The sequence below is a fragment of the Pygoscelis adeliae genome, unplaced genomic scaffold (genome assembly GCF_000699105.1).
Source record: "Pygoscelis adeliae isolate BGI_AS28 unplaced genomic scaffold, ASM69910v1 Scaffold121, whole genome shotgun sequence".
Classification (NCBI taxonomy): domain Eukaryota; kingdom Metazoa; phylum Chordata; class Aves; order Sphenisciformes; family Spheniscidae; genus Pygoscelis; species Pygoscelis adeliae.
The window spans coordinates 7,949,876-7,975,755 of NW_008824359.1; the positions used below are offsets into that span (position 1 = coordinate 7,949,876).

Consider the following 25,880-nt stretch of genomic DNA (forward strand, 5'->3'; position numbering starts at 1 on the left):
CCCATGCAAAGTCTGGGGGAGGGAAGGGCAAATGGGTTCTTTGCATGAATAAAATACAAAATCCATTATTGTTAAACCGAGATACCCAAGTTCAGAGCCTGGATCCCCCTGGATTGAATGAAGTACAACTACAAAACAAAAGGGCTGTTCGCAGTCCAAAGAGTTGTAAATCTGAATGAAAGACAAAAGAGAACAGATGAAAGAGCACAAGGAAACGAGGCCATGAGTCAGCAAGATAGGCAATGAACTCAGCCCATTAGCCTTTTCTTGAACATGTCTGTTACAAGCTTTTCCTGTTTCTCCCTTGCATCTCTGCACTTCTTTGGAAGGTGGTTTAGCTCATGGACTTGTGATCTCAACCGTGTCTTGCATTATTTCCCCATTCTTTCTTTCTCCCCCTGTCTCTTTCAAATGTCTTTGGTTGGCTAGTAGCCAGCAGAAGAAAAAAAAAGGGTGTTTCCTACATTTTACCTTCATCAGAAACTGGTATCTATATTCAGCTTCTGGGGTGAGTAAGGTTTACGAAGGTTCTTTCTTCTCTGGGAAGAGCCAGAGGATAGCATGTTCTCCACAAGAAGCAACAGATTCCTTATTTTAGAGATGTTATGTTTGTCTTTCTTCTGTTTAGGTATTGATGACATTTATTATTAATTGTGTTGCAGTAACACCTAGAGGTCCTTGCTGAGATCACAGGCCCTTTGTGGTAGGTATGGCACAGCAACATTCATGGAGACAGTCCATCCTCCAATGCATAGCACCCAAAGTGAAAAAAAAAGACAAAGTTCAGAAGAGAGGATGTCCTTTCATTTCCACCTCACACATGGTGGCCTCCTGGTGGGGCTTAGAGTAACGTCTATGAAACATTTTTTTGGAAAGAACATTTAGCTTTTTTGAACCAATCCATACATGACATATCCCACCGTGACAGGGAGTTCCTGTGGTATGAGATAATGAGGTATGCAAGTAAGCAAAAGTTTTACTGCTTTGAAAAATCACAATTTTATTGTCAGAACTACAAAGACTTCAATGAAACCTAAAGACATAGCTGACATTTCCTTGGAAGAGTCTGTGCGTACAGGTTTAAAGCACAGCAAATTGCAATTTTTTTCACAAGGCAGCACCTGATCTTTAAGACAGCACAGTGGTTTGTGGGCCAGAAGTTGATGGATACGAACAAAAATACTTCAACAGAGGCAAGTATTGGCAACAAGTTTTCTGCTTTCTGGTCCAGAACTTCCCTCACAGCCTACATAATTCTCTTGGTTCCTGACCCAGAGTCTGTAGAGGTCAACAAGTTTCTCTCCATTGGTTACAGTGGGATTTGGATCAGGTCTTACAGTAAGATTGAGGAACTTAATTTCATTTTCAGGGATTACACAATAAAACTTTAACAGGAGTCTATTTCAGCCCACTGAGTGCAAACTGCTAGAGATTGTTCCCTGTAAATTTTGCTTAGTGGATTTTGTCTCTGAATTTCAAGTGCCTTAACCGTGAGCAACCCTTCCCATGAGCTCATATGATAGGGTAATTACATTGAGGGAACTCAAAGGAGGGCTTGAATGGGGCCTCAGTGATCCAAAGGAACTCTTTCCTAACTCATCAAAGATCTTTATCATAAGCCATTCATTTTCTTCCATTTTATTTGTGACTGTTCACTTATCATAGATTAAAATATTCTTGAAGTTACCGTGTTTTGGGATTCACCTTGCAAATGAAGACAATTCATTTTCTAACTGTGTCTATATGAACATGGTAGACATTTCCTGCTCAGCTTTCAGGTGATAGTCTGGTGGGGCACAGTCTTGTATCCTGTCCACCATCCTCACGCACATATTAGATGCCCTAGAACATCTCAGATTGCTCTAGGTATCTACATTTAGACAACTGCATGGAGATGATTGGCTTTCTCTCCAGTCAGTGAAAGAGGCAGGCATGTCCAATGAGGGATTTACCGCCTGTATCAGGTGGCTTTCCTGGGGTGAAATAACCTGTCCCCCAGAAATACTTATTGTCCTCCACCAATGTGCAAGAAGTCTAGTTTGTAAAAGATGACTTACAATCAAGTGTGATGAGTTAATGGAGAAACAATAGGGCAGGTCATTCCCTTCTCCATCACAACTCCTTCAGGTGATCACTGGATTTTAAGTATTCACAATCGGTTGCCTTTGTTTTTTGTAGCTAAATTGGACTGGGATGTAATACTATTTTCTTGTAATACGGTATGCTGGCATGGGTACTCAAGAATCTTGCTGTGGCAGCCAGAGGGAAGTGGGGAATCTGTTTACCAGAAGGATTTCCTTACAGGCTACTGCTCGGAAAAGATAATGGCATCTCTGAGCAAACAAAGAAAACTAATGTCGGAAAAAGTCTGTGCTGACCAACAAGTAGCCACCATTTTATTTCACTGGGGCATTTTCTGATTACCCCCAAACCTTAAAAGAAAGCACCAAATACCTAAGGTTTTATTGCTGTTTTAGAATGAAACATAGCCCATTCTACTGGCATTTATTTTTCTCCAATGATTGTGACAGTTAAGGCAGACAAGAACATCTACCTTCTGCTGTTTGAGTTCCACCACATTTTTCCTCAAGCTGATGTGAATATGAAAATAACAACCACCTCTCCTACAATAAATCACAGAATCACATTATCGCTGAGGTTGGAAGAGGCCTCTGAAGATCACCTCATCCAACTCCCCTTTTCAAAGCACAGTCAACTAGAGCAGGCTGTTCGGGCATCCAGCTAGGTTCAGGTTGTTCAGGTGTCCAGCTGGGTTTTGAATATCTCCAAGGATGGAGACTCCACAACATGTCTGAGCAACTTGTTCCAGTGTTTGGCCACCCTCACAATAAAAAAGGTTTTTTCTTATGTTTGAATAGAATTTTCTGTGTAAATAAATAGATAAATAATCCAATACAATAAAGGTCAGACAACAACTACCTCTAAAGTCCTGGGTTTTCACCGACTGCAAGGAATTTAAAAGGCCCTTTAAAATAATTTGATTTTTACTGTAGTGATAGACTCCCTGCTTCAGGCCAGATCTATAATGTTTGGCCAAACATGCTCTATTACTGATTTTATTACATTGGGATTATGCCACGTGTGATATTATACAGCTGAAGTTAATAACGACTGTATTCCTAAAATAGCAATTAATAGCAGCAACTCATTGAACTAATGAAGGAGCACAGGCCTGGAACTCTGGAGACTGATATTCAATATCCAGCTCAGCTGGTGCTTCCTGATAACTATTGAGTGGTCATGTTGGCTGAAGTTAATCTGCCTTAGTTGAGATGTCTACATCTCTCCTAATCATTCCAAGGTGCTCTTATACCAAGGGAGAAAGAGGCATCTCCAGAGCATGGTTTGTCTCACAGTAGGAGAGATGTGCAATGCAGAGTACAGGAATTGCCCTTTCTACATGGACTATACACCCTTGGTTGACTAGCTCAGTCCTACACATCTAACTTTTAGCTGTCCAAAATCTGAAGAAAAATCTAGTTGTTATCTTCCTGTCCTTTGTTTTCAACATTTACAGAAGGGTGCCTGTCACAACTTATCTAGGGAGATGATGACAATATGTTCCTTTATAGAAGTTGCTTATAAAATTTCTTCAATGAAAGGATTATCAAGCATTGGAACAGGCTGCCCAGGGAAGCGGTTGAGTCACCATCTCTGGAGGTATTTAAAGGACGTGTAGACGTGGCACTTAGGGACATGGTTTAGTGGTGGACTTGGCAGTGTTAGGTTAATGGTTGGACTCGATGACCTTAAAGGTCTTTTCCAACCTAAATGATTCTATGATTCTCTAAAAGCACTGTACAAAGCCTAGGTCCCAGAACAAATAACTGTAGAGTAAGATAACTCCTGAGAGTTAGACTAGGGTTGTGCTTGGGGAGGCACATCTCAGCCTTGAACAACATCCCATACGCTGGAATTCACACTGTCCTCTCTGCAAGAACATTCCCACCTTTTACCCATCCTGAACAGCAATTCAACGTCAGATTATTTTCTCATAATTTAATCAGATCTAATATTTCATCTCTTTCTCTGGGGCTCACGTGCTTCTGAAATATGAATAGCTACTGTGTCTGCTCTTCGCCATGGTGTTACCGCCAAATCTTGCAATCTGATCTCTCAAGCCACTTCACCAATTTTCTGTTTGATGTCCTGTTTCCTCCCCCAGCATGAAAACCAGCGGCAGAAAGTGCATGGAAAATACAGTTTCACAAGTCATAATAACTCTTTGTCTGGTGGTTGTTATGTCCAAGCAGAAGAACAGAATCACTTCTCCTGCAGGATAGCAAAAGAAAGCTCCTGGTTTTTGTGTTGTTTCCTAGTTGTAAGCAAGTGTGATGCAGACTCCAGAAAAGCCAAGGGAAATTCTGCCACTGGTTGAAATACGGCCAATATTTCACTCAGCACATTCAGGACCAACAGTAGACACTGGCATGCCTGCAGGTTCAGGGTCTGATCCCTTCACGTTAGAAATAGTTTTTATATAGTCCTTAAAAAGAAGCAAATCTGAGAAGCAACGCATGGACCTCATCCTGGGACATCCTGAGCGAGCTGCAAGTTGCTAAACACCTAAGAGGGGACATGCTGTTTAGAGATAATTTAGCACTAGTAAAAAATGCCATATTGATTGCCCTGAAGACAGATGTCCTCTGTATAGCCCACGCAGCCACGTGTTGTTGAGAGGATGGGATTCATGCAGCAGTGTGGGAAAGGCCTGTGCTGAGCAAACCGAGATGAACTGTTATCCCAACTCCACAGTACTGTACTGCCCTGACAGAATGGATGTTGCATTAAACCAAATCAATGTGAGAAAAATGATTTATTTAACCCTTAGGAAACATTCAGTTGTATTTACAACTACCAAAATGTTTTTAACAGTGAAGCATAACAAAGTACTGATTTCCCAAATTTAGATGAATTTCTGCAATTATTAATTCAAAGAGATTAAGCTTGCAAGGTATTAGGAAGAAAATCTATGTTATAGGTATAAACACTTCTAAAGAGCTGATGATGCCAGAAATACTACATGACAGACCCTTTATTTTATGTCGCATAACACAAGCGTATTCCATCTTAAAGGATTTGGTTTGTGCAGTATATATAAATTCAGTAACTCGGCTGGCTCAGCTCCATTGATTCCTGAAGCTGTGTCATTGGCACCATCTATTTTCTGCACACACAACGCAGCGGTGATGAGTGTGATTGAAGTATCTATACACAGACACAGTACCATGTGAGGAAATGTCCTGGGCAAAAAATAGCTTTCACTGAAAAGATGTCCTTTACAAAGAGGAATGGTTCCTAAACTTAGTGGGGGTTTAAAGACAGATTGTTTTACATTAGGGTCGGAAGAGATTTCATGTCTATTTTTCTTTCTTCTCTCCCTCTTCTTCCTTTTCTCTTTCTCCTTTTTTACCCTCACCTTTTTTCTGCTTGTATGAGGACATGGCAAAAGATCTCACTAAAGGAATAAAAAAGAAAAGAAAAAAGAACAGGAAAGTAAAGAAGGAAAAGAAATATACAGGTGGCAAAAACCTACTCAAAGTATTGTCATTTATTAAATTATAGGCTTTCTATACACTTTTTGAGTGAGCTAGAAAGATGTTTCCTTTAGAAATACATGGACTAAAAGTGGATTTATTGACAAATGACAAGCAGTAGACATAGGCAGACTGAGATTTGTGGGTTAGTTCCTGTTTCTGTTTCATGGTACTCATCACACAGACTCAGCAATTTTGTTGCTTTACACACAGTGGTGCTTAGCGTAAGCTTTAGAGAGCAGAGCCTCTCTTACTGTGGGTTTTTACAGCAACAGACTCAATGGGCCTCAGGTCTCAAGTGTTGTTATAGTGCAAACAGTAAATAAAAAATAATGGGAAGATGATGGGATTTTAGTGTATTCCCACTAAAAAGTTGATGCCATATGCTTTACTGTAAGAAAAATTACCGGAAGTGTTTAACTGGATCTTGAGTGTGATTCTATCTGTATCTGTCTTGTTCTTTCACGCTCCACACATTCACCTTCCTCTTATTTGCACAAGATCCAGCACTATTATCTTAGTACCTCTCAAAGCCCTAGTGGTACTAACTAATCTCAGAAAACCCCAGAGGCATTTCACAACCTAAGGGCTTGGGCTCTGAAAGGGGCCTGATTCGTCATTCTTTTGCTATAGCAATATTTAGATAACGAGGTCCTCTCTCCATGCTCTGTCATGTCAGGCATGTGTGACAACTGCAGAACTGTCATCACAGCTCCTCTGAGATTTGTTCTCTTCCATACTCGGTTGCTAGTTAAAGGGCTGATGATTAAGTGACACAGTGAGGTCAGGGTGCATCTTATGGGCAAGATAGTGCTCAGCCCACCATGGGCGGTACCTAACATCTTGGTAGCCCATTGCATGGTCACTTCTTATTGGTGAGTCCCCATATGCTCTAGAGATGTTCTCCTGATGTAGCAGTCTAAGGAGGAAGGAACGTCCTAGCTGGTTTGTGGAGACCCCTGACAGCACAAAGCTGCCAGATGTTGGCCACTCTAAAGCCCTCCCAGACAGCAAGAGAGCCCTCTCATCCTTTTAGAAGCCAACAAGTGGTTTACCTGGGTGCTTCACTTCAGTCTTACAAATAAGGGATTGCAGAAGCAAGATGGAAGAGGGGTCCAGGCTTTGACTAGCCAGTGCTCATGACAAGACTGATTCCTGCTCTTTTAGATCCTAGGTGAGTATTGGCTTTGGGTAAAAGTGACTTTCTGCCACGTCTAGCCCTGCTGCCTGTAACTAGCTGCAGCTGACATGAAGGACTTGGTGTGTAATCCAGAAACAGGTCATGCGGTGAAGATGAAGAGGCAGTGCGTAAGCCTGGGTTCTTCTGGAGGAACATGGAGTCCTTCACAGACACTTCCCACACTGAGGGACAATGTCCCATATTGTCCAGCATTGTGGCAATACTTGAGGTAATGTTTGAGACAGTATTTGAGGTAATATTAGGGGAAGTCACAGTTCTTGTCCCTTCCTGAGCAGAGGAAGGAAGAGAACTAATGGTCAATCTGGAATGTAACATTTACCAGGCAATAATTGCTGTCCCATACAGGAATTAGAAGAATTAAAGAGTGTAATTCTCTGTAAGGGAAACTGAAAAGCCTCCAGTTCCACCCCCTTCCTCACCACCACATCCATTATGCCTAAATCTTTCCCAGAAGGTGTAAAACTTTGTAATAAATGAGATATCTTCTCCCTTAGGCAATCTCTCCCACCCCTTCCCTATCTTAGGAGATCTGATTAAAACATAGCAGAGCTTCTCTTTCAATGGAAGAATACTGCAACAGAGCCTGCCAACAGGCTCTGGTAGACCCTGAAGTTCTCCAGAACCATGCTTATTTTATTTTAGGTGACAACTAAACGTCAGTTGATTCTGGGCCTGGAAGAATCTAGCTCTGCTCTATCAGCTCACGGTCACCCACTTGCTCTTCTCTTTCCAGATCGACAGCATGCAGGCTCTGCTTCACTGCCCCAGCGTGCTGGTGTGTGTCGGCCGGGAGCCATTTAAACCTGTATCAATGGAGAATTTGAGGAAACACTCAGTGGAGAAGCTGCCTGACCTGGCTCCCCGTTCCAATAGCAACAATGTCAATGAAAACAATGAAAGTAAGAAAAACTCTGGGGCATATTGCACAGTCGTCTCCAGGCCTGTGCCCCACAACATGGAGAATACAGGCACCTATTGTGCTGCCCCGACGTGCAGATTTCATGGGCAAAATGTACTTCCCTCTCTGCCTCCCAGGCCTTTCCATCTTCCCCTTCTTTTTCTCTGGTTTCCTTCTAGGATTTCCTCCCTACACCCTCCAGTCTTTCTTTTACATGCTCCCCATGTCTGGCTGACTTCCCTTCCTCTTTCATATCTCTGTCTCTCCTTTTCCTTCCAGAACTCCCTCCTTTCCTGTGTCTGCCTCTGAGACTCCCCAAACCCTTGAGATTTCCCACGAATCCTCTATCCCCTTGTCTGTCTGTCATACAATGCCTGCACTTCTGCATTTGCCTGCATCAGAGGATGCCCTGTTTTTGTCGGCAGGAGACCCAGTTTCTCCTGCAGGTTACAGCTGCAGTGTAGCCCTTTGGGAACAAAGCATGTTTTTATGGAAAGGTTATGTTCAGGAAGGAGTATGTTATGGGTTATTCAGTATGGTATTCCGTAGGCACTTCATCACGAGTTATCTAAGGTCACAGGTAATTAAACCAGCCACCCTCGGCAGCCTATGGAGAGAAACTTCCCATTTCCAGAGGGCAATTTCTCTCACCTATATTAGGTATTTGTTTTAGGGTGAAATGAAGTGTGCTCTGGAGGTGCACCTGTTTCTCTCCATTGTCGATACCAGGAGTCAGGAAAGATTCATTCATGTGTTGACAACTAGTTGTAGAAACAAGGACAGAGGGATCCCACACTCACTGCCTGAGACATAAAAAACTAGAGGAAGCAGTGCGAATAAGCTGAAGATTTGTCCATCAAGAGACTGAGCAAATACATCCATTCAAATGCGTAGGGATGGACAGATAGAAGCTATTATGTGTTATTGATCTTGGTTGGTGTGCTCCCTGTTCAACTCTTCCTTCCTAAAATGCCCTCCATTCAGCTGCATATCCGTATGCCTACAGAGGCATGCGGTTGTCTAGATATATAAAAGTAAGCTTTGAACAAACATATGTATTAGAAACAACAGATGCATATCTTGCAAGACAGCATGATAGCAATATACTCTGCTTGAAATGAAGGGTCTAGGACCTCAATGAATCTATGCAGATCGCTGCACTGGGCCGTAGAGATGTGTTTTGGATTACAATTCTTAAAATTCCCTTACTACCACTGATACACACTATCCTCTATAACTACCACTATTTCTTTTTGTAACTATCACCAGCTTACAATTCCTTTTCCATTTGTTCTTTATGTTTTAATAAGCATTATAATTATTCATAGTGGCACATCCCTGCAGGGACTGAGTGCTGCTCTGGTGTACACGGCCACACCTGTGTTTCCTGGCATGTGAGTGGAGAAGTGGATGATGCATAATAAATGTGTGACACTTGACCTCTAACTAAGGAAGAGGGTCACTTCTCCATGTATTTTTCCCCAACTGAATAAGAAGGGTGAAAACTCGTGCAGATAAATAAAGGGGTATTTGCAATGTGATAAAATACAGAAACTTTGAGACTAAATTGCTCTATATGCTTTTTTTTTTTTTTCCTGGCATGCACATAATACAACAAAAAACTGTTTGCATTTCAATTTAGATTTAGGAAAATAATAAAGTTAAGGTATAGAAGTTTTTAACACAGACTATTCATTCAAAACTTAACATTTATGGCCACTACTTAGTCAAAGCCAAATTTTCAAATTATGTAAACCAGCATGGGCTTAGCTTTAATGGAATAATATCAGTATTCACTAGTTTGAGGATTTGATCTATATATTTTGTGTTATCTTTACATGAGTTAACACTTCTGTCCATCTTTTCTTTACCTATTTCAAACTCCAGTGAACTTTGGACTGAAAACCAAAAAAAGTGTTATCCATCCACGGTCATCATCAAGCAATAGGTCAATGAGATTTTCTTTATCATCAGAAAAGTCATATCCTAATGGTCTCGCTGCCTCACCAGATAATGGCGCACCTTTCTCAAACAGTTGCTCGCATCCCAGACCCGGGGAGCTGGTCCATTCCTTGGTCAATGACGACATAGAAAAACGGGTGCATGTGAACAAGGATGGTAGCCTGTCCGTTGAGATGAAAGTTCGCTTCCGCTTGCTAAATGATGAGACTTTGCAATGGTCCACCCAGATCAAGAAGTCCAATCTGATGAACCAAACACCTTGTGAAGAGTCAGGTGTAGAGGAGGACAGTGGAGTAGACCCCATACAGAAAATGAACCCAGAAGCCAGCTCAGAGGCAGATGAGTCATTATATCCCTGTGATATTGATTCTTACATGTCAAAACTTGAGGAATCAGAATGTGATGAGGCTCATTGTCATAGCTGTGGCAAGAAACACCAGGACTATGACATTTGGAAAAATCCCATGCACACATCCCAGAGGGAGGAGCCCAGCGTACGAAGCACCTGGCACACACGGTCGTCATGCTCCAGCACATCTTCCCGGAGGAGAGTAGTCCACAAAAAAAAGGCTTCTATGCATAGCCTCCACACCACATCCAGTGAGGAATTCTCCGAGCACATTTTGCAAGAGTCCTCATCCTACTCAGAGACTATAGAGAACAGAGTGGCATACCGATCCATTAAAAAGTGTATGTGTCGAAGTGATTTGTCTACAGGTGTTTCCAGTGGAGAAGACCAGCAAGAGCACTCTCGGACAAGCACAAGCAATAGTCAGAGACCTTCATCCTTAATGTCACATTCAAGCTGTGAAAACAATCTGGATACTCAGGATGCCCCTAAAGACCATGAGGCCAGCAAAACCAATTCACAAAATGAAGATGAAAATTGTTTTGAAGTTTCCTCTGTGAAGTGCTTAAAGGATGATGTGGAAGAGGTTGAATGCAGCAGAGTTGGGAGTGTCATGTCAGGGTCATCTCTGCAGTCCAGACAGAGCAAGAAGAATGTATGTGAGGAAACAAGTAGCGTGGGTAGGAGCATGTCCTCCTCCGGCCTTCAGAAGGCAAATCAAGAAGATAACACTAGGTGCTCCACTCCTGCCAACAGTGTGCACAGCAAGTCTAGTAACTGTACTATACCAAGAGCAAAGAGTGAACAGGATGACCACTCTGATGACAATGCAGTGGTCTCTTCTTTCTCCAGTGAGTCCTGCCCTAAGAAAAAGGCTGAAGAAGTTGAAGCAGTACAAGAAGAAAATGAAATCAATGAAGTCAGCTCCGTGTCAGCAAAACCAAAGCCCAGCCAATCAATTAGAGATGAGAGCAGTGAAGGTGAACGATGCTCTACACAAGGAACCCCCCATTCCAGAGCTAGTAACAGGAACAGCAAGAGAAGTGACAGCGATGAGATTGTTCTGTGCAATGCCTCTTGTTCTTCCAGAGGATCCAAAAAGAGCAAACACAGCCATATTCATTTGGATGCACAGTCTGAAATATCTGTGTCTTCACTTGAATCCACTCCAAATAAAAAGAACTATTCCCTACATACAGATGATGTGAGATCATGCAGCAGGGCATCTATTTACTCAAAAAACTCATGTGAAATCAAGAAAAAATCAATCAGAGACCCCATGTCTCATAACTCAGGATCTTTTCACTCAAACATTTCATCTACTAATGAAGCAGAGGCAACTGCAGGTTTTACTGAGGAGAAAAGCTTGAAAAGTACCACCAATGGCTACAGTGAATCCTCAAAAGGCTCAAAGAAGAGAAGCCATAGAGAAGAAAATAGCAACCCATCATCCCTCTGCTCACGTCTTTCAAGCCCTAATGGAAAAGCTGGAGAGGGTCATTCCAAGATGAATTCAGAGGCCCTTTCTTCAAGACATGGAAGTATGAGTGAGAGCGTGTATTCAAAAGGTGACCTCTCAACTGAGACTGGGATTAGGAATGTAAATCCTGCAAGTGTCTCTTCAAGAGTCTCTTCAAATTCAGAAGTAAAAGATAAATGCTTGTTGACACAGAAATCCCAGGAAAGTGATGATAGGTGTTCACAATCAAACATATCTCAATCTTCAAAATCAAGGCAGATAAAAACTAGAAATCTTCGTGTGAAGATGTCAAACTCCAGCCAAGCATCATTGTCTGAGACTTTGTCAGTATGTAGTATGCATTGCCCTGCCCCACCAAAAGGGAAGCCAAACAGCAAAAAAATACGGTCAACCATGTTGAAGCATTCCTCCAATAGTACCATAGGTACTGAGTCAGCGATGACCACAGGAAAAGAGCAGAAAGAAATTATAGATTCCTCCAAAGCAACTTCCTACGGGTCTAAATCAGCTGCAACTGAAGTAAATGATCAGAAGAATGAAGAGATTGATGACTCTTGCAACAGAAAAGTGGAGGAAGAGTTAGAAGGCACGGGCATGCAGGAGGAAGGCAGTAATATAACGCCATCTGCTCTACCAAATACATCTCCAGAAGAAGTTGTGCAAGAATGGCTGAGTAAAATCCCTTCAGAAACATTGCTTATGAAATATGAAATGGAGGATGTTGCAGAAGAGGAATGTGTAGAGGCAACCGCTGAGGTAGCATACTGTACAAATGCTGAGGAAATCTCAGAGGATGAAAAAGCTGAGAAAAAGAATGTGGAGGAGGCTGAAAATGAGACAAAGGATGAAGTGAGAAAAGAGACAGCAGAAGTCACTGTTATTAATGAAGAGGCTGAAGAATGCGTGAATCAGGAACAAATCTCTGAGGTGGTGTCCGAAGCTGCCAAGGCCGACCAGGCAGAAAGCAGCCAGTCAGTTAAATCCAGCCAAAATAACAACAGAAGAGACCTGCCAACCTCTGTCCAGACTTCTGTCCAGATCATGAAGGCCTTGCTCAGTTCAAAACATGAAACAAAATTTGACCGATCAAACAGTTTGCCTGAAGTGTCCCCCGCTATGGGGAGAAAACTGAGTAACTCTGCCAACATTTTGATTACTTGTCTTGCCAGTCTCCAACTCCTTGATGAAGCTTCAGAAGATCCATTAGACAAATCAAAACCTTTGAATAAGCCAAAATATATGGAGCTGCTAAATATTTTTCAAGCCCTGTGCTTTGGATGCACAGCGGAAAAAAGTGGTCCAAGTTCAGGTCAAGAGGCAAGTGAGCAGGCAAAGACAGCCTCTGGGTTTAAAGCCCAAAAATCTGTAGATTATGACTTCACTCCCATGTCTTCCTCCGGGGTTGATGTTAGCAGTGGTTTTGGTGGCTCAGGAGAAGAGACTACAGCTGGTGCCAAGGACTGTACTTTAATGGCACAGAAAACTACTGAATTCAAATCAGCTGCGCAAGTGGAAAATGTAGAGGCTGGAACTGAACTGACTGAGGCTGAGGAGCAAACTAAAGAGGAAAAGCAGTCATCCCGACCTTCGACAGCCTGCTCAAAATCAAAAGGTGAGGAAAAAGCACAGTCTACTAGAGAGGACTCTCTAATTCAGGAGGCAGAAGAGAATGAGGAGGATCAGTGCAGTAGCTGTGAAAATGGTCAGGATGAAGGAAGAGAAAATGAAAATGAAGAAAAGAGCAAATCAGCTGAAAATGGAGAACAAGAAGAAGCTGAAGCTGTGAATGATGAACTCCCAAAAGAAAATCTTGAAGAGAAAGATGATCAGCTAACAACTACTGATGATACAAATGTCAATGATATTGGCTGTGGGACAGAACTGAAAGCTGATTTGGAAGAGCAGCTTGAAAAAGAGTCTCCAAATGACCCAGACCCCAAAATCGATACGGCCACCAGTGTAGACACATCCCTTGTCCAGCAAACCCCAATGGATCCTGATCCAACCTGGGTCCTGAGATTGCTCAAGAAAATTGAGAAGGAGTTCATGGCTCACTATGTCAGTGCCATGGATGAGTTCAAAGCCAGGTGGAACCTGCAGAACAACCAGCAGATAGATGAAATGATACTGGAGCTGAAGGAGGAAGTGAGTAAAAGGATACAAAATAGCATAGAGAAGGAGCTGAGGAAGATCAAATCCAGAGCAGGGAAGAAGACACCAAGACCTCTGGATGAACCACTCAAACACAAGTCAACACTCCAAACTGAGCAAAGGAGACGGCAATTGCAGACTATGCATAAACAGTCACTCTTCAGTGACAAGAATGGAAACCAGAGTAGACTAGAGGACATATCAGACGTATCATTTAATGTAGATGAAGATATAGCATTTAGTGCAGCTTTTGAGGCCAGTGTTAGTAAACAAACAAGTGATGAGGAATACTGCCCATGTGACTCTTGCGCGAGGAAAAAAATGGCTTCCAAGCCTACACAAAACCCAGTGGTGGCCACCAATGCCCCAGTCATGAAAGCATTTGATTTACAGCAAATCCTGAGGTTGAAGAAAAATGATAATGAGGAAGCCTGTGTCTCAGAAGCAGCCCAGGACATCAAAACAATTCCCAGCAGTTCTGTGAAAGAAGCAGCAGAAAACGGCAATCCAAATGAGGAGAATGATGAGGGTGAACTTCAGCCAAGTGAAACGGAAGTAGAGGGCAATGAAGAAAAGGAGCCAGAATTAAACGAAGTGGGGAGCTCAACATTAACCGGAGATGAAGAAGGACCTGAAATATCAGAGAGTCAAAACTGTGAGATGGAGGATGAGGTTAAAGATGAAGAAACCAAAGAAGAAGAAAAGGAAGAAGCAGAAGAAGTGGGGGAAGACATGAAAGAGAGTGAAGAAGAAGAAGAAGAGGAAGCAAAAGAGGAGGAAGAAGATAAAGAGGAAGAAGAAATTATGAAGGAAGAAGAAGAGGAGGAAACAAAAGAGGAAGCAGAGGGAGAATCAAAAGAGAAAGAAGATGAGGAAGTAAAAGAGGAAGCAGCAGAAGAAACAAAGGAGGAAGAGGAATTAAAAGAGGAAGAAGAGAAGGAGGAGGAGCAAGTGAAGGAGGAGGAGGAGGAGGAAGAAACCAAAGAGGAGGAGGAGGAAGTGAAGGAGGAAGAGGAAGAAACAAAAGAGGAGGAGGAAGTCATGAAGGAGGAGGAAGAAGGAACAAAAGAGGAGGAGGAAGTCATGAAGGAGGAGGAAGAAGGAACAAAAGATGAGGAGGAAGCCATGAAGGAGGAGGAAGAAGGAACAAAAGATGAGGAGGAAGTAATGAAGGAGGAGGAAGAAGCAAGAGAGGAGGAAGGGGAAGTGAAGGAGGAAGAGGATGAAACAAAAGAGGAGGAAGAAGTGGGTGAGAAGGAGGAGGAAGAAGCAAGAGAGGAGGAAGGGGAAGTGAAGGAGGAAGAGGATGAAACAAAAGAGGAGGAAGAAGTGGGTGAGAAGGAGGAAGCCATGAAGGAGGAGGAAGAAGCAAGAGAGGAGGAAGGGGAAGTGAAGGAGGAAGAGGAAGAAACAAAAGAGGAAGAGGAGGAGGAAGTGAAGGAGGAAGAGGATGAAACAAAAGAGGAGGAAGAAGTGGGTGAGAAGGAGGAGGAAGAAGCAAGAGAGGAGGAAGGGGAAGTGAAGGAGGAAGAGGAAGAAACAAAAGAGGAGGAGGAGGAAGTGAAGGAAGAGGAGGAGGAAGAAACAAAAGAAGAGGAGAAAGCCATGAAGGAGGAGGAAGAAGCAAAAGAGGAGGAAGAAGAAGTGAATGAGGAAGAAACAAAAGAGGAGGAGGAAGTCATGAAGGAGGAGGAAGAAGCAAGAGAGGAGGAAGGGGAAGTGAAGGAGGAAGAGGATGAAACAAAAGAGGAGGAAGAAGTGGGTGAGAAGGAGGAAGCCATGAAGGAGGAGGAAGAAGGAACAAAAGATGAGGAGGAAGTAATGAAGGAGGAGGAAGAAGGAACAAAAGATGAGGAGGAAGTAATGAAGGAGGAGGAAGAAGCAAAAGAGGAGGAAGAGGAAGTGAAGGAGGAAGAGGATGAAACAAAAGAGGAGGAAGAAGTGGGTGAGAAGGAGGAGGAAGAAGCAAAAGAGGAGGAGGAAGAAGTGAATGAGGAAGAAACAAAAGAGGAAGAGGAGGAAGTGTGTGAAAAGAAGGAAGAAACAAAAGAGGAGGAGGAAGACATGAAGGAAGAGGAAGAAGCAAAAGAGGAGGAAGAGGAAGTGAAGGAGGAAGAGGAAGAAACAAAAGAGGAAGAGGAGGAGGAAGTGAAGGAAGAGGAGGAAGAAGGAACAAAAGATGAAGAAGAAGACATGAAGGAGGAGGAAGAAGGAACAAAAGATGAGGAGGAAGCCATGAAGGAGAAGGAAGAAACAAAAGAGGAGGAGGAGGAAGTGAAGGAGGAAGAGGAGGAAACAAAAGAGGAGGAGGAGGAAGTGCATGAGAAAGAGGAAGAAACAAAAGAGGAGGAGGAAGACATGAAGGAAGAGGAAGAAGCAAAAGAGGAGGAAGAGGAAGTGAAGGAGGAAGAGGAAGAAACAAAAGAGGAAGAGGAGGAGGAAGTGAAGGAGGAGGAGGAAGAAGGAACAAAAGAAGAAGAAGACATGAAGGAGGAGGAAGAAGGAACAAAAGGTGAGGAGGAAGACATGAAGGAGGAGGAGGAAGATGTGCAAGAAGAAGAAAAAGTAACAAAGGAGGATGAGGAAGCAAAAGAAGATGAGGAAGAAACAAAACAAGAGGAGCAGGAAGTGGAAGAAGAGGAAGAAAACCCAAAAGAGGAGGAGGAAGAAGCAAAAGAGGAAAAAGAGGGAACAAAAGATGAGGAAGAAACAAAGGAAGAGGAGGAGGACACAAAAAAGGAAGAAGAAGAACAAAAAGAAGAAACTCAAAATGAAGAGCAGGAAGCTGAAGAGAATTCCAAAGCTGAAGATGAAGCTGACAACGAAGCTGAAGAAGCAGAGGAGCCAGAGGATGAGGACATCGGTGCTGATGATGAAGAAGAGACATCCGAATGCAGAGGAGATGCTGATGGCTCTGGAACTGACAACAATCCTGAAGGAGATGCTGCAAAAGGAAGTGAGGAAGCTAAGCAAGATGAAGCTGAGGCAGTGGAAGACGGAAATCCAAAGTCAGAAGATCAGGCATGTTCAGCTGAGGAGGAAAACAACAGTGAAGGAGGTGACATATACGATGAGAATGATGAGGAACCTACCAGTGATGACCCTGACAAGGCACATGAAAAACACGAAGACAAAGGCAACAACAAGATTTCTGAGAAAGCCTCAAAGGCCAAACGCAAAACAAACAGCAAAAGGCTGAAGAATCTGAACAAAGCAGCTGCCTTTTCTTGTTATTCTTCCATGGGAAACTTCTCACAGCAATCCCAGAAGGGGTCTGAAGATGAAAGTGAAGAGGAATGCAAAGATGACAACGACCCCATGAACAACCACAGCAATGGAGAGGTTCAAAGTGGTGACAGCAGCAAACCCTCACAGATGTATCCTGACAGTGAAGAAGAAGAAGACGACAAAGCATCTTCATGCACTGATCCTTTAGGAGATGAGGACCAGGCAGATGCTGAAGATGCAGATCCAAAGAAGGTTGAACATACTGATGAAGTTCAGGCTTCTAAAAAGAAAGAAGACTCTGATGAGATTGACCAGGATGACCTGGACTTCTAGAACTGCTTATCAAAAACTGTTTTTTTCTTTCTTTCTTCCTTTCTTTTTTTAAAGTATATTTTCATTACATATTACAGTATCTCTAGTGAGTTGAGCCATCATAATTGGCTTTTCTTCTGAGTTAAATGTGGTAAACTTGATCTTGAATCCTGTGAGTAATGTTGCAATTACCTGCCCTCATTTCTAGAGGGCTAGTAAACTCATTAAGATTTAGTGGTTTCAATAGAAAAGTGGTTTGGGGAAAGGGAAGGCTGTTTTGTTTGTGATACCTTCTTGTTCCCACTCTTTAAGCCATGCTGTTTGCTGCTTGAGTGATCTGTGGCTCTGCTGGGCATCATCTCTGAGTGACTTCAGGATGCCTTTCATCTGTTGCATGCCATTTTCCTGGAAAGATTGCCAATCCACAGAAACGTGACAAAATCTGGATTCATTGCCAAAGTCTGGTCAGAGCCCACACAGATGTACATTCATTTCCCACGCTCCCCTCCCCTCCTCTCCGCTACCCTCCGCTACCCTACCCTCCGCTACCCTACCCTACCCTACCCTACCCTACCCTACCCTACCCTACCCTACCCTACCTTCTCTGTACCCAGAAAAGGGGTCTGAGATATCAAAGTTTTTCCCCACTTTCTCTATTTTACTTTAGTAGAGGTTGAGATCATTCCTCACTTCACTGGAAATCCTCACCACCCAGAAAGGTCGTTCCAGTAGATCTCTCCTCTTCCAGACTACCAATCTGTTTGTACTGTGCCCATCACTGTAGTATGTAGTAACGTAGTGGTAGATAACAAAGAAGAGTTAACTCACCTGTCAGGTATCTGAGAAGTGGTTGGTTGAATGCAATATTGACCAAATTAGAAATGAGTAAAGTTCAATTCCTTGTGATTACCTTTACTATGCCAACGACGGTATCTAAGCACTTTACAATCGTCTGGGATCCCTCAGATGATTTTGTCCGAGGCCCTGTTCTGAAGCTAATAGGATTTGCAATTGCTCAGTGCCTCACCCTTGCAGACAACCAGTAATATTTTAACTAATTTTACCTTTAACATGGAAAAGGTTTGGGCATTTGAGCTGCAGCAAACAACTGGAAGAGGCTCAAACATTTACTGGAGAGGCTGGACTTTACAAATCACAATAGAACTGCAAACTTCATTTAACAACTATTTTCTACCAGATTATATCTTTTTTTCCCCTGAAGCAACATATACATTTCTGAATAAATGCCCAGTTAATGCCAGAAGTTTGACCATGCCTCAGCTGCATACATGTGTATATCTCTTTGGGAAACGGTCCATTTTATCAATAATTTGCAGGGAGAATAAAACAGCAAAAAACTAAGAGAGGGTGAAAACAAAATGCCTTAAATTGTACGGTGAAAAAGTATGTGTGTAGTATTGTGCCAGGTTTGTGAAAGTGTATGCAGACATGTTGAAATAATCAGTATTCAAAATGAAATAATTAATATTGTTGTCATTTTAAGAATTGATTGTTTAAACTCATAGCCAATCAATTGATTTCCAGAGATAAGATTCATTTCACTCAAATTAAGAATTGGGCTCAGCTCCAGATGTGCATACTTAATTTTAGGTGTCTGAGAAATAGGTGTCTATGTGGAGTAGTCAGTGGAGAGCTAGATCTCAGCTGACCTGCCCTCACAAAGGCTTACAGTGCCATCTGAGATCCTCCAGGGTATCCAAGACAAGCACATTGTCCTCAAGACACAGAAGTCAAGAAAGATCTGGGCCTTCCTAAAAAGAAGGGCAACCCCATCAGTTAGCCTCATGTGGATGTCTTGGGTTTCCTAGGACATCTCAGGTGGGACTACATCTCTCTCTGGATGCAACTCAGTTGAACCCTGAACCTATCTCAAAGTTTGATATCTTGTCTCATCTAGTAGTCTCAGTTCCATGTTTTCTCTGTTGACATTTCCAGACCTAAGCTTTCAAACAGCTTAGGGTCTATGTAGTTGTTTAAACATAGAAGTTTAGTGCCAGTTGAGAGGGCCTAGGAAATCCAGTATCACGCCCCAGTGTTGGTCTGAAGGGGTGCAGGTCTCTTGTAGGTCCAGAGTCACATCACAAGCGCCTTGTAAATGTCAGGGCTTCTCCGGGGCATCTTAAACTGCATTAGTCATGGATGTAAAAAAAGTGAATCACAGAATCATAGAATTCATCCCTAAAATTGTGTAAACAAATCCTACCTCAAGAAACTGAAGTACAAGGTTAAAACTAAATGTTAGAACTCAATTGGCTTTGAGGTACAGGAAAAAGAAAACTTATTCTCTGACACAGCAACACTTATGCATTTTCTAGTATCTCAGTATTGCACTAACAGGTTAATTCCCCACATCTAGACTACATGATGAACACCATACCTGCTCCAAGTGCCAGTCCTGTAGCTTCTGTACCATTAAAGCTCCGTTTAAGGTGCTATTTGAAGGTTCAAGCAGAAACTGTTGTGCACGAGCTCAGTACTGGGCTTTGCACATAAGAGAACATTGCTTGTATGAGCTGGATTTGATCGTAAATGCCTTCAAGCACCCAGAGTTCACAACAGACTTGATAGTCCTACTGAATCCTCCTTGTCTAGATCTATGCTCGTGGTTAAAGGCAACACCCACGCAGCATCAGTGATCCCTCTGGCATTTACTGTCTGGGTCAGAAAGAAACAGCACTGCTGCAGGGCAATTTTCCCCGTCTGTAGTGATGTCCCCTGACATCAATATTATGACTCTGTATTAAACCTTTCCAAGGTTTCCACAAGCCAATTCAAAAACACTTTATAAGGTGTCCAGAGTGAGAGATGTCAAAAATGCAGTTACATCCATTGGTTTATAGTTAAGGGAAAGGCACCAAGGACAAAGTTACGGCTGGACTGGATTCATACCTCTAACTTTTGGAAAGCTGCCTGGCGGAAAAGGACCTGGGGGTGCTGGTCGACAGCCGGCTGAACATGAGCCGGCAGTTTGCCCAGGCGGCCAAGAAGGCCAATGGCATCCTGGCCTGTATCAGAACTAGCGTGGCCAGCAGGAGCAGGGAAGTGATCGTGCCCCTGTACTCAGCACTGGTGAGGCCGCACCTCGAATACTGTGTTCAGTTTTGGGCCCCTCACTACAAGAAGGACGTTGAGGTGCTGGAGCGTGTCCAGAGAAGGACAACGAGGCTGGTGAGGGGTCTGGAGAACAAGACTTATGAGGAGCGGCTGAGGGAGCTGGGGTTGTTTAGCCTGGAGAAAAGGAGGCTGAGGGGAGACCTCATCGCGCTCTACAACTCCCTGAAAGGAGGTTGTAGCGAGGTGGGGGTCGGTCTCTTCTCCCAAGGAACAAGCGATAGGACGAGAGGAAACGGCCTCAAGTTGCGCCAGGGGAGGTTTAGATTGGACGTGAGGAAAAATGTCTTTACTGAAAGAGTGGTTAAAGATTGGACCAGGCTGCCCAGGGAAGTGGTTGAGTCCCCATCCCCAGAAGTATTTAAAAGACGTGTAGATGTGGCACTTAGGGACATGGTTTAGTGGGCATGGTGGTGTTGGGTCGACGGTTGGACTCGATGATCTTAGAGGTCTTTTCCAACCTTAATGATTCTATGATTCTATGATTCTAACTCTAGGCATGTGCATCAGGTGTTTTGTCCTGGGTTCTCCAGGCAATGTGAAGAGACAAAGTCTCCCAGCAAGTATTCAGAATGTGACACAGGATTGTCATCTGGAGGGGTGAAGCCCATGGACCATAGCATCCTAACCCAGGCCCTTTGAGCAAATATTTGAATGCAAGCTGTGAACTAACCCTGTAACGTGGAAGTTGGCCAGGTACCACCAGGCTGCTTGGTTCAAAACCCAGCCTCGGGACATTGGGTGAAGGCTGTGGCACCTTTGTTCACTGATGCCTGCTAGGGAGCTATTCCAGATGCCAGGGAAAAGGCGTTTGCCACTGAAAGAAGCCTGTTATTCAGTGCTTGTCAGTCCCTGCAGGAGAACAACTGGCCCAGCATGGCTGCTCAGTGGCCCTGCAGTGTGCGTCTCTCCACATCAGCAGCAACTGGCAACATGTGTATGTTGTGGTTTAAGCCGGCAGGCAGCTAAACACCACACAGCCGTTTGCTCACTCGCCCCCTGCAGTGGGATGGGGGAGAGAATTGGGGAAAAAAAAGTAAAAGTCGTGGGTTGAGATAAAGACAGTTTAATAGGACAGAAGAGGAAGGGAAAATAATAAAATAATAATAATGATAATGATAAATAATATACAAAATAAGTGATGCACAATGCAATTGCTCACCACCCGCCGACCGACGCCCAGCCAGTCCCCGAGCAGCGGCCCCCCCGGCCAGCTTCCCCCGGTTTCTGTACTGAGCATGACGTCCCATGGTATGGAATGTCCCTTTGGCCAGTTGGGGTCAGCTGTCCTGGCTGTGCCCCCTCCCAGCTTCTTGTGCACCTCCAGCCTGCTCAGTCGGTAGAGCACGGGAAGCTGAAAAGCCCTTGACTAGTGTAAGCACTGCTCAGCAACAACTACAACATCGGTGTGTTATCAACATTATTCTTGTCCTAAATCCAAAGCACAGCACTGTACCAGCTACTAGGAAGGAAATTAACTCTATCCCAGCTGAAACCAGAAGCATTTTTGTTTCATAGGGAGCAAAGTGAAATGTCTGCTTTCTGACACATCGATTCTTGCAGGATTCAGAAATGCACTGAGCCGGGTAGTCATAGCTCTGATCTTGGCATGAGACATACACTGGAAGTGGTACGCATTGACTTAACTTTAAACATCTTTAAACATCCCTGTCTCCCTCTGAGCCCGCCATCCAGACTCCCATTATAACCAGCGGGGAGAGAGTGGCAAATAAGAGCGTGATTCATCTGCTGTAGACAGCTATGTTAGGAGGAGATGAATTCAGGCCTGTTTCTCTCTGCTGAGTGCAAAGGGAGTCTAGACAAGTTGCTCAGATGGAGATGTCTCATATGGGAAGAGCTGATCCCAGTGTAGCCACCCAAAAGCATCTTACAATGCTTACGGTGGCGACCTGTAGACTGCCAAGCAGCAGCTCAAGCCAGTCATCCCATGGAAGTTTTAAAGATGTTTGTTGGCTCCAAGATCATCACCCTTCTCTGCTGTTGCTAAAAGCCACTGCTGGAACTTAATGGGTTAGCAAAAGGGCAAACATATCCCAGGATTTCTCCTCCAGCTGTTGACTTTGCTCATTTTAAAGCCGCTTGTGCACAGTCACCATCACACCCCATCCGTGTTTAGTCAATAAGTTCCCTGCTTGCAGCACCAGCAAGGAGCAAGAAATCAAATAAAACACAAAATGCAATCACCAAACCATGAAAACCGAAATCACCCGAGTTCCCCCTCTCTGACCTGTCCCACTCATGTCTGTGTTTGATACCTTCTGTGTTTGGGCAGTGACTCACGCGTGTGCCTGTCCTCGCCGGGGCAGCGTGGGCTCTGCACCCATACAGCCTGCTCACAAAAAGCCCCATTCAGAGGGACTGGGGAGCAGTCGCAGTGTCAGTCCAGGGTACAGATGTTGCTGAAATAGGTGTTTCTTTCCTCCATCAGTCTCTCCCAGGATCGCCCAGAGCATTCGTGAACGAAGCGCGCAGCTGAAAAGGATCCCTCGCAATTACATCTCTCGCACTTGCACTGCTTCCAAAGTTTACATTTCCCCTTGGCTGGTATGACTCACGCGCGTGTTCAGTCTTGCAGCTTCCCTCTCCGTCTTACAGCACGGGAACACGTGTTACCAGCCAGCTCCAGAGCTGTCACGTTTATACCGGCTGGAAAGATAATGCTTGTCACCACCTGAAGGGGATTACAGCTGCTGTCTTTCAGCAGAGCTGAGGAGGAGGGAGGAGAGGCAATGCGAGACTTGCTCAGCTGTACGGCGTGTTTGGCTGTGAATAGCTGTATGGCATGTTTTGCTGTGCATCTCCATTTACCTTTTGGGTGGTTTTTTTGTTGTTTTTTTTTTTTTTTACCAGCCAGACAAATTGCTTCTTGATGTATGTTGGTTTTGTTTGTTTGCAAACAAACATTTTTTAAATAGGCAATATTCAGTGAAAGATGAAGAAGAGCATGGTGAAAATGGAAGTGTAAACCAGTGAAATAAAAGAAATATGCTTTCTAAAGCAGAGGTCTTCACAGATGTGTGCAAGCAGACACTCCTCTCACTAACGGAGACCAATAATCCCCCTTTCCTGGTGGGTCCTTGCTGACCCAGCGCCGTTTTTAGCTCCAGCCACTTGAAATCCCAGCTGCCTTACAGGAAGGGCTGGTTTGTTGTTATTTCTGGACCTCAGGCTCCTCCAGTAGGCTTTGTTCTGGAGGGCAGGGAGAGTTTCCAAGCTGGCTGTGTGTGTGCCCTGCAAGCTCCCTCTTTTCTTCAGTTGGAAGGTGGAGAACTTGCACTACAGGGCTTGGTGGCTCCTAAAGCAGGAATAAGTGCTCCTCCTAACACGGGGTTAGGAACGGGATGGGAAAACTCAAATCCATGCACACATCAAGCTCCAAAATCAGACATTCGGGAGTTGCAGTGTTTCGTTCCAAAAGTGCAACACTACTTTCCTGCAGCAAGACAAACCTTGGGGGTAAGTCCATCAGTCCCATTACTCCTCCAAAGAGGTACGGCCTGCATCCAAGGATGCAGGAGGAGTGGGCTGTGGTTAGGACATGGGTTAAGGACTACACAACAACTGTTTAAACTGTTGCAGTGGGTATTTCATATGACCACACATTGCGTCCTTGGCAGTAGTCAGTCCTGCAATTCGCCCTCCTCCAAGTTAGATACCTTGAGTACATGGAAGATAAAGAACTGGGGAAGGGTATCTAAGGTCTGCAACAAACACAGGCTATTTGGGGCTGTGGGACTCTCTCCATCTTTTCTGTTGGAGCTGTCCCACTTTTGGTGAATAAATATTCCCAGGGTCAGAAAGAAGTGCAGGACATACTCAGCATAGAAGGGGGCTCAGGTTCTGGGTTTCTGAATGGTGAATTATGCAGTCTTTTATATCCCAGAAAAGTGCCAGACACCAAGACATCTTCTGAGCTGTGTTGACCCAATGCAGCCTTTCCAGGAAGTGACCTGGCTGGGGATTCCCTAATTATTTCTGTTCCCTTTATTTGTCTGTGGACAGCTAGGTGTATACACGTCCTCTATATGCCAAGGAAATAGTGGGATTATTTAGGGAGAGATTCCTGATGTCTGAGACAGAAGCGGGGGTATTTTCTGTGATCCTCCAGAACATACTCAGGCCGGAGATGTTATTTTCTCATGCCCCTAAGCCACAGACCCCATCACCACGTCAGGCTGAAGGGGCAATCTCTGTAACTCTGCAGCCGCTTCTAATTTTAATTCCATGCCCTCTGAGCTGAGCATCAGGGTTTGTGCAGCTCCAACAGGAAGCACCCCTGCTGACCTTTCTAATTTCAGGCGCTTGATGCTTGCTTATCCCTGCAATCCACAGGAAAGCCCCTACCCAAGAGCAACCTGCACAGTTTGCACTGCATTGCAACGAATTGCATTTTGCATTTGCTGCAACTGAGAGGACACAGCCCTGCTCAGAGAAGGATATATTTATTCTAAGCCCTGTGATGTGAAAGTGGGGTTGAACCGCGAGGGTTGAAAGGGCAGGCTGTGGCAGGCTTGTGTTTCTCTTTCCTCAGTAAAAAGGGCTGGCTCCTCCTTAGCCTATTGCAGAGTCCCGGCTAACAAAAGTGACATGTATTAACCTTTCAGCTCTTGCATAAATGATGGTGCTTGGGCTCCTTTTCCAGTTTAAAAAGAGCTGAGCGAGGCTCTTTCAGTCCTGTGACAGGGAGGGAGTAGGCGTAGGAGCAAGGTCAGGACAGTGCTTCCTAAGCAGATGGAAATGCTTCGCTGCGGTGCCTAATTAGTCTGTTACAGTACAGAAATCTTCCCCCTTCACCGGTCCCCGATCCGGGAGTTCTCCATGGTCCCAGGTGGCAGGACTGCCTTAGGACAATGGCTATTTCGGCTCCTGTTCCGGCACTCCTGATCCCTTGTGCCAAGGTACAGGGAAGACTTACGGCTCTAGAACCCAGACTCAATAAACATCATCTCTTCACTTCCCACTGCAATGCTGTCTTGAAGCAGTGCCTCTCCTGTCTGTGGCAACAACCTCAACCACTCAAGGCTAATTCCATGTTAAGCGTCATGAATACATGGGTAAGTCTCTGGAATATACAAAAATCTCTTTGTTGTACACTGAAACATTTGAAGACTAATTTGCTGGTTGCTAAACTTTCAAATTTCTGTATTTCTCTTTCAAGCATCGACTTTTCCCCAGGTCATCCAGAGCAAGAGCTTTACTGAGATAAAAGGGACCAATCCCTGATCTTGAGAGCGTCACTGGGCAGCAGGACTCACCCATGTTAGAGTCTAGCTTAGGAGCAGGCAAGGGATGTGTTGTGGTTTAACCTCAGTCGGCAACTAAGCACCACCCAGCCGCTCGCTCACTCCCCGCCCCCTGGTGGGATGGGGGAGAGAATTGGAAAAGCACAAGTGAGAAAAAGTCGTGGGTTGAGATAAAAACAGTTTAATAATTGAAATAAAATGATAATAATAATAATATGATAATAATAATAATACACAAAGCAAGTGATGCACAGTGCAATTGCTCACCACCCGCCGACCGATGCCCAGCCAGTCCCCGAGCAGCGGCCCCCCCCAGCCAGCTTCCCCCAGTTTATGTACTGAGCA

General features: G+C 44.1%; 2 protein-coding genes across 2 annotated transcripts in view; both read left to right on the forward strand.

Annotated features, from left to right (window-relative positions):
- The window catches only part of RP1L1 (retinitis pigmentosa 1-like 1), a gene marked incomplete at its 3' end in the record, with an annotated part of 25,896 nt that extends 10,317 nt beyond the window's left edge, over positions 1 to 15,579 (forward strand). Inside the window, exons 2-6 of the mRNA XM_009319759.1 lie at positions 7,493 to 7,658; positions 9,668 to 14,364; positions 14,881 to 14,946; positions 14,989 to 15,105; positions 15,505 to 15,579. Of these exons, the coding sequence (XP_009318034.1) occupies positions 7,493 to 7,658; positions 9,668 to 14,364; positions 14,881 to 14,946; positions 14,989 to 15,105; positions 15,505 to 15,579 (5,121 nt within the window). The remainder of the gene's footprint in view (positions 1 to 7,492; positions 7,659 to 9,667; positions 14,365 to 14,880; positions 14,947 to 14,988; positions 15,106 to 15,504) is intronic.
- Positions 15,580 to 15,957: 378 nt separating this feature from the next.
- On the forward strand, positions 15,958 to 17,160 carry LOC103913279 (myb-like protein X). The gene is made up of 2 exons (XM_009319760.1): positions 15,958 to 16,071; positions 16,381 to 17,160. Exons 1-2 carry the CDS (start codon positions 15,958 to 15,960, stop codon positions 17,158 to 17,160), a joined length of 894 nt encoding a protein of 297 aa, XP_009318035.1.
- The last annotated feature ends 8,720 nt before the right edge of the window (positions 17,161 to 25,880 follow it).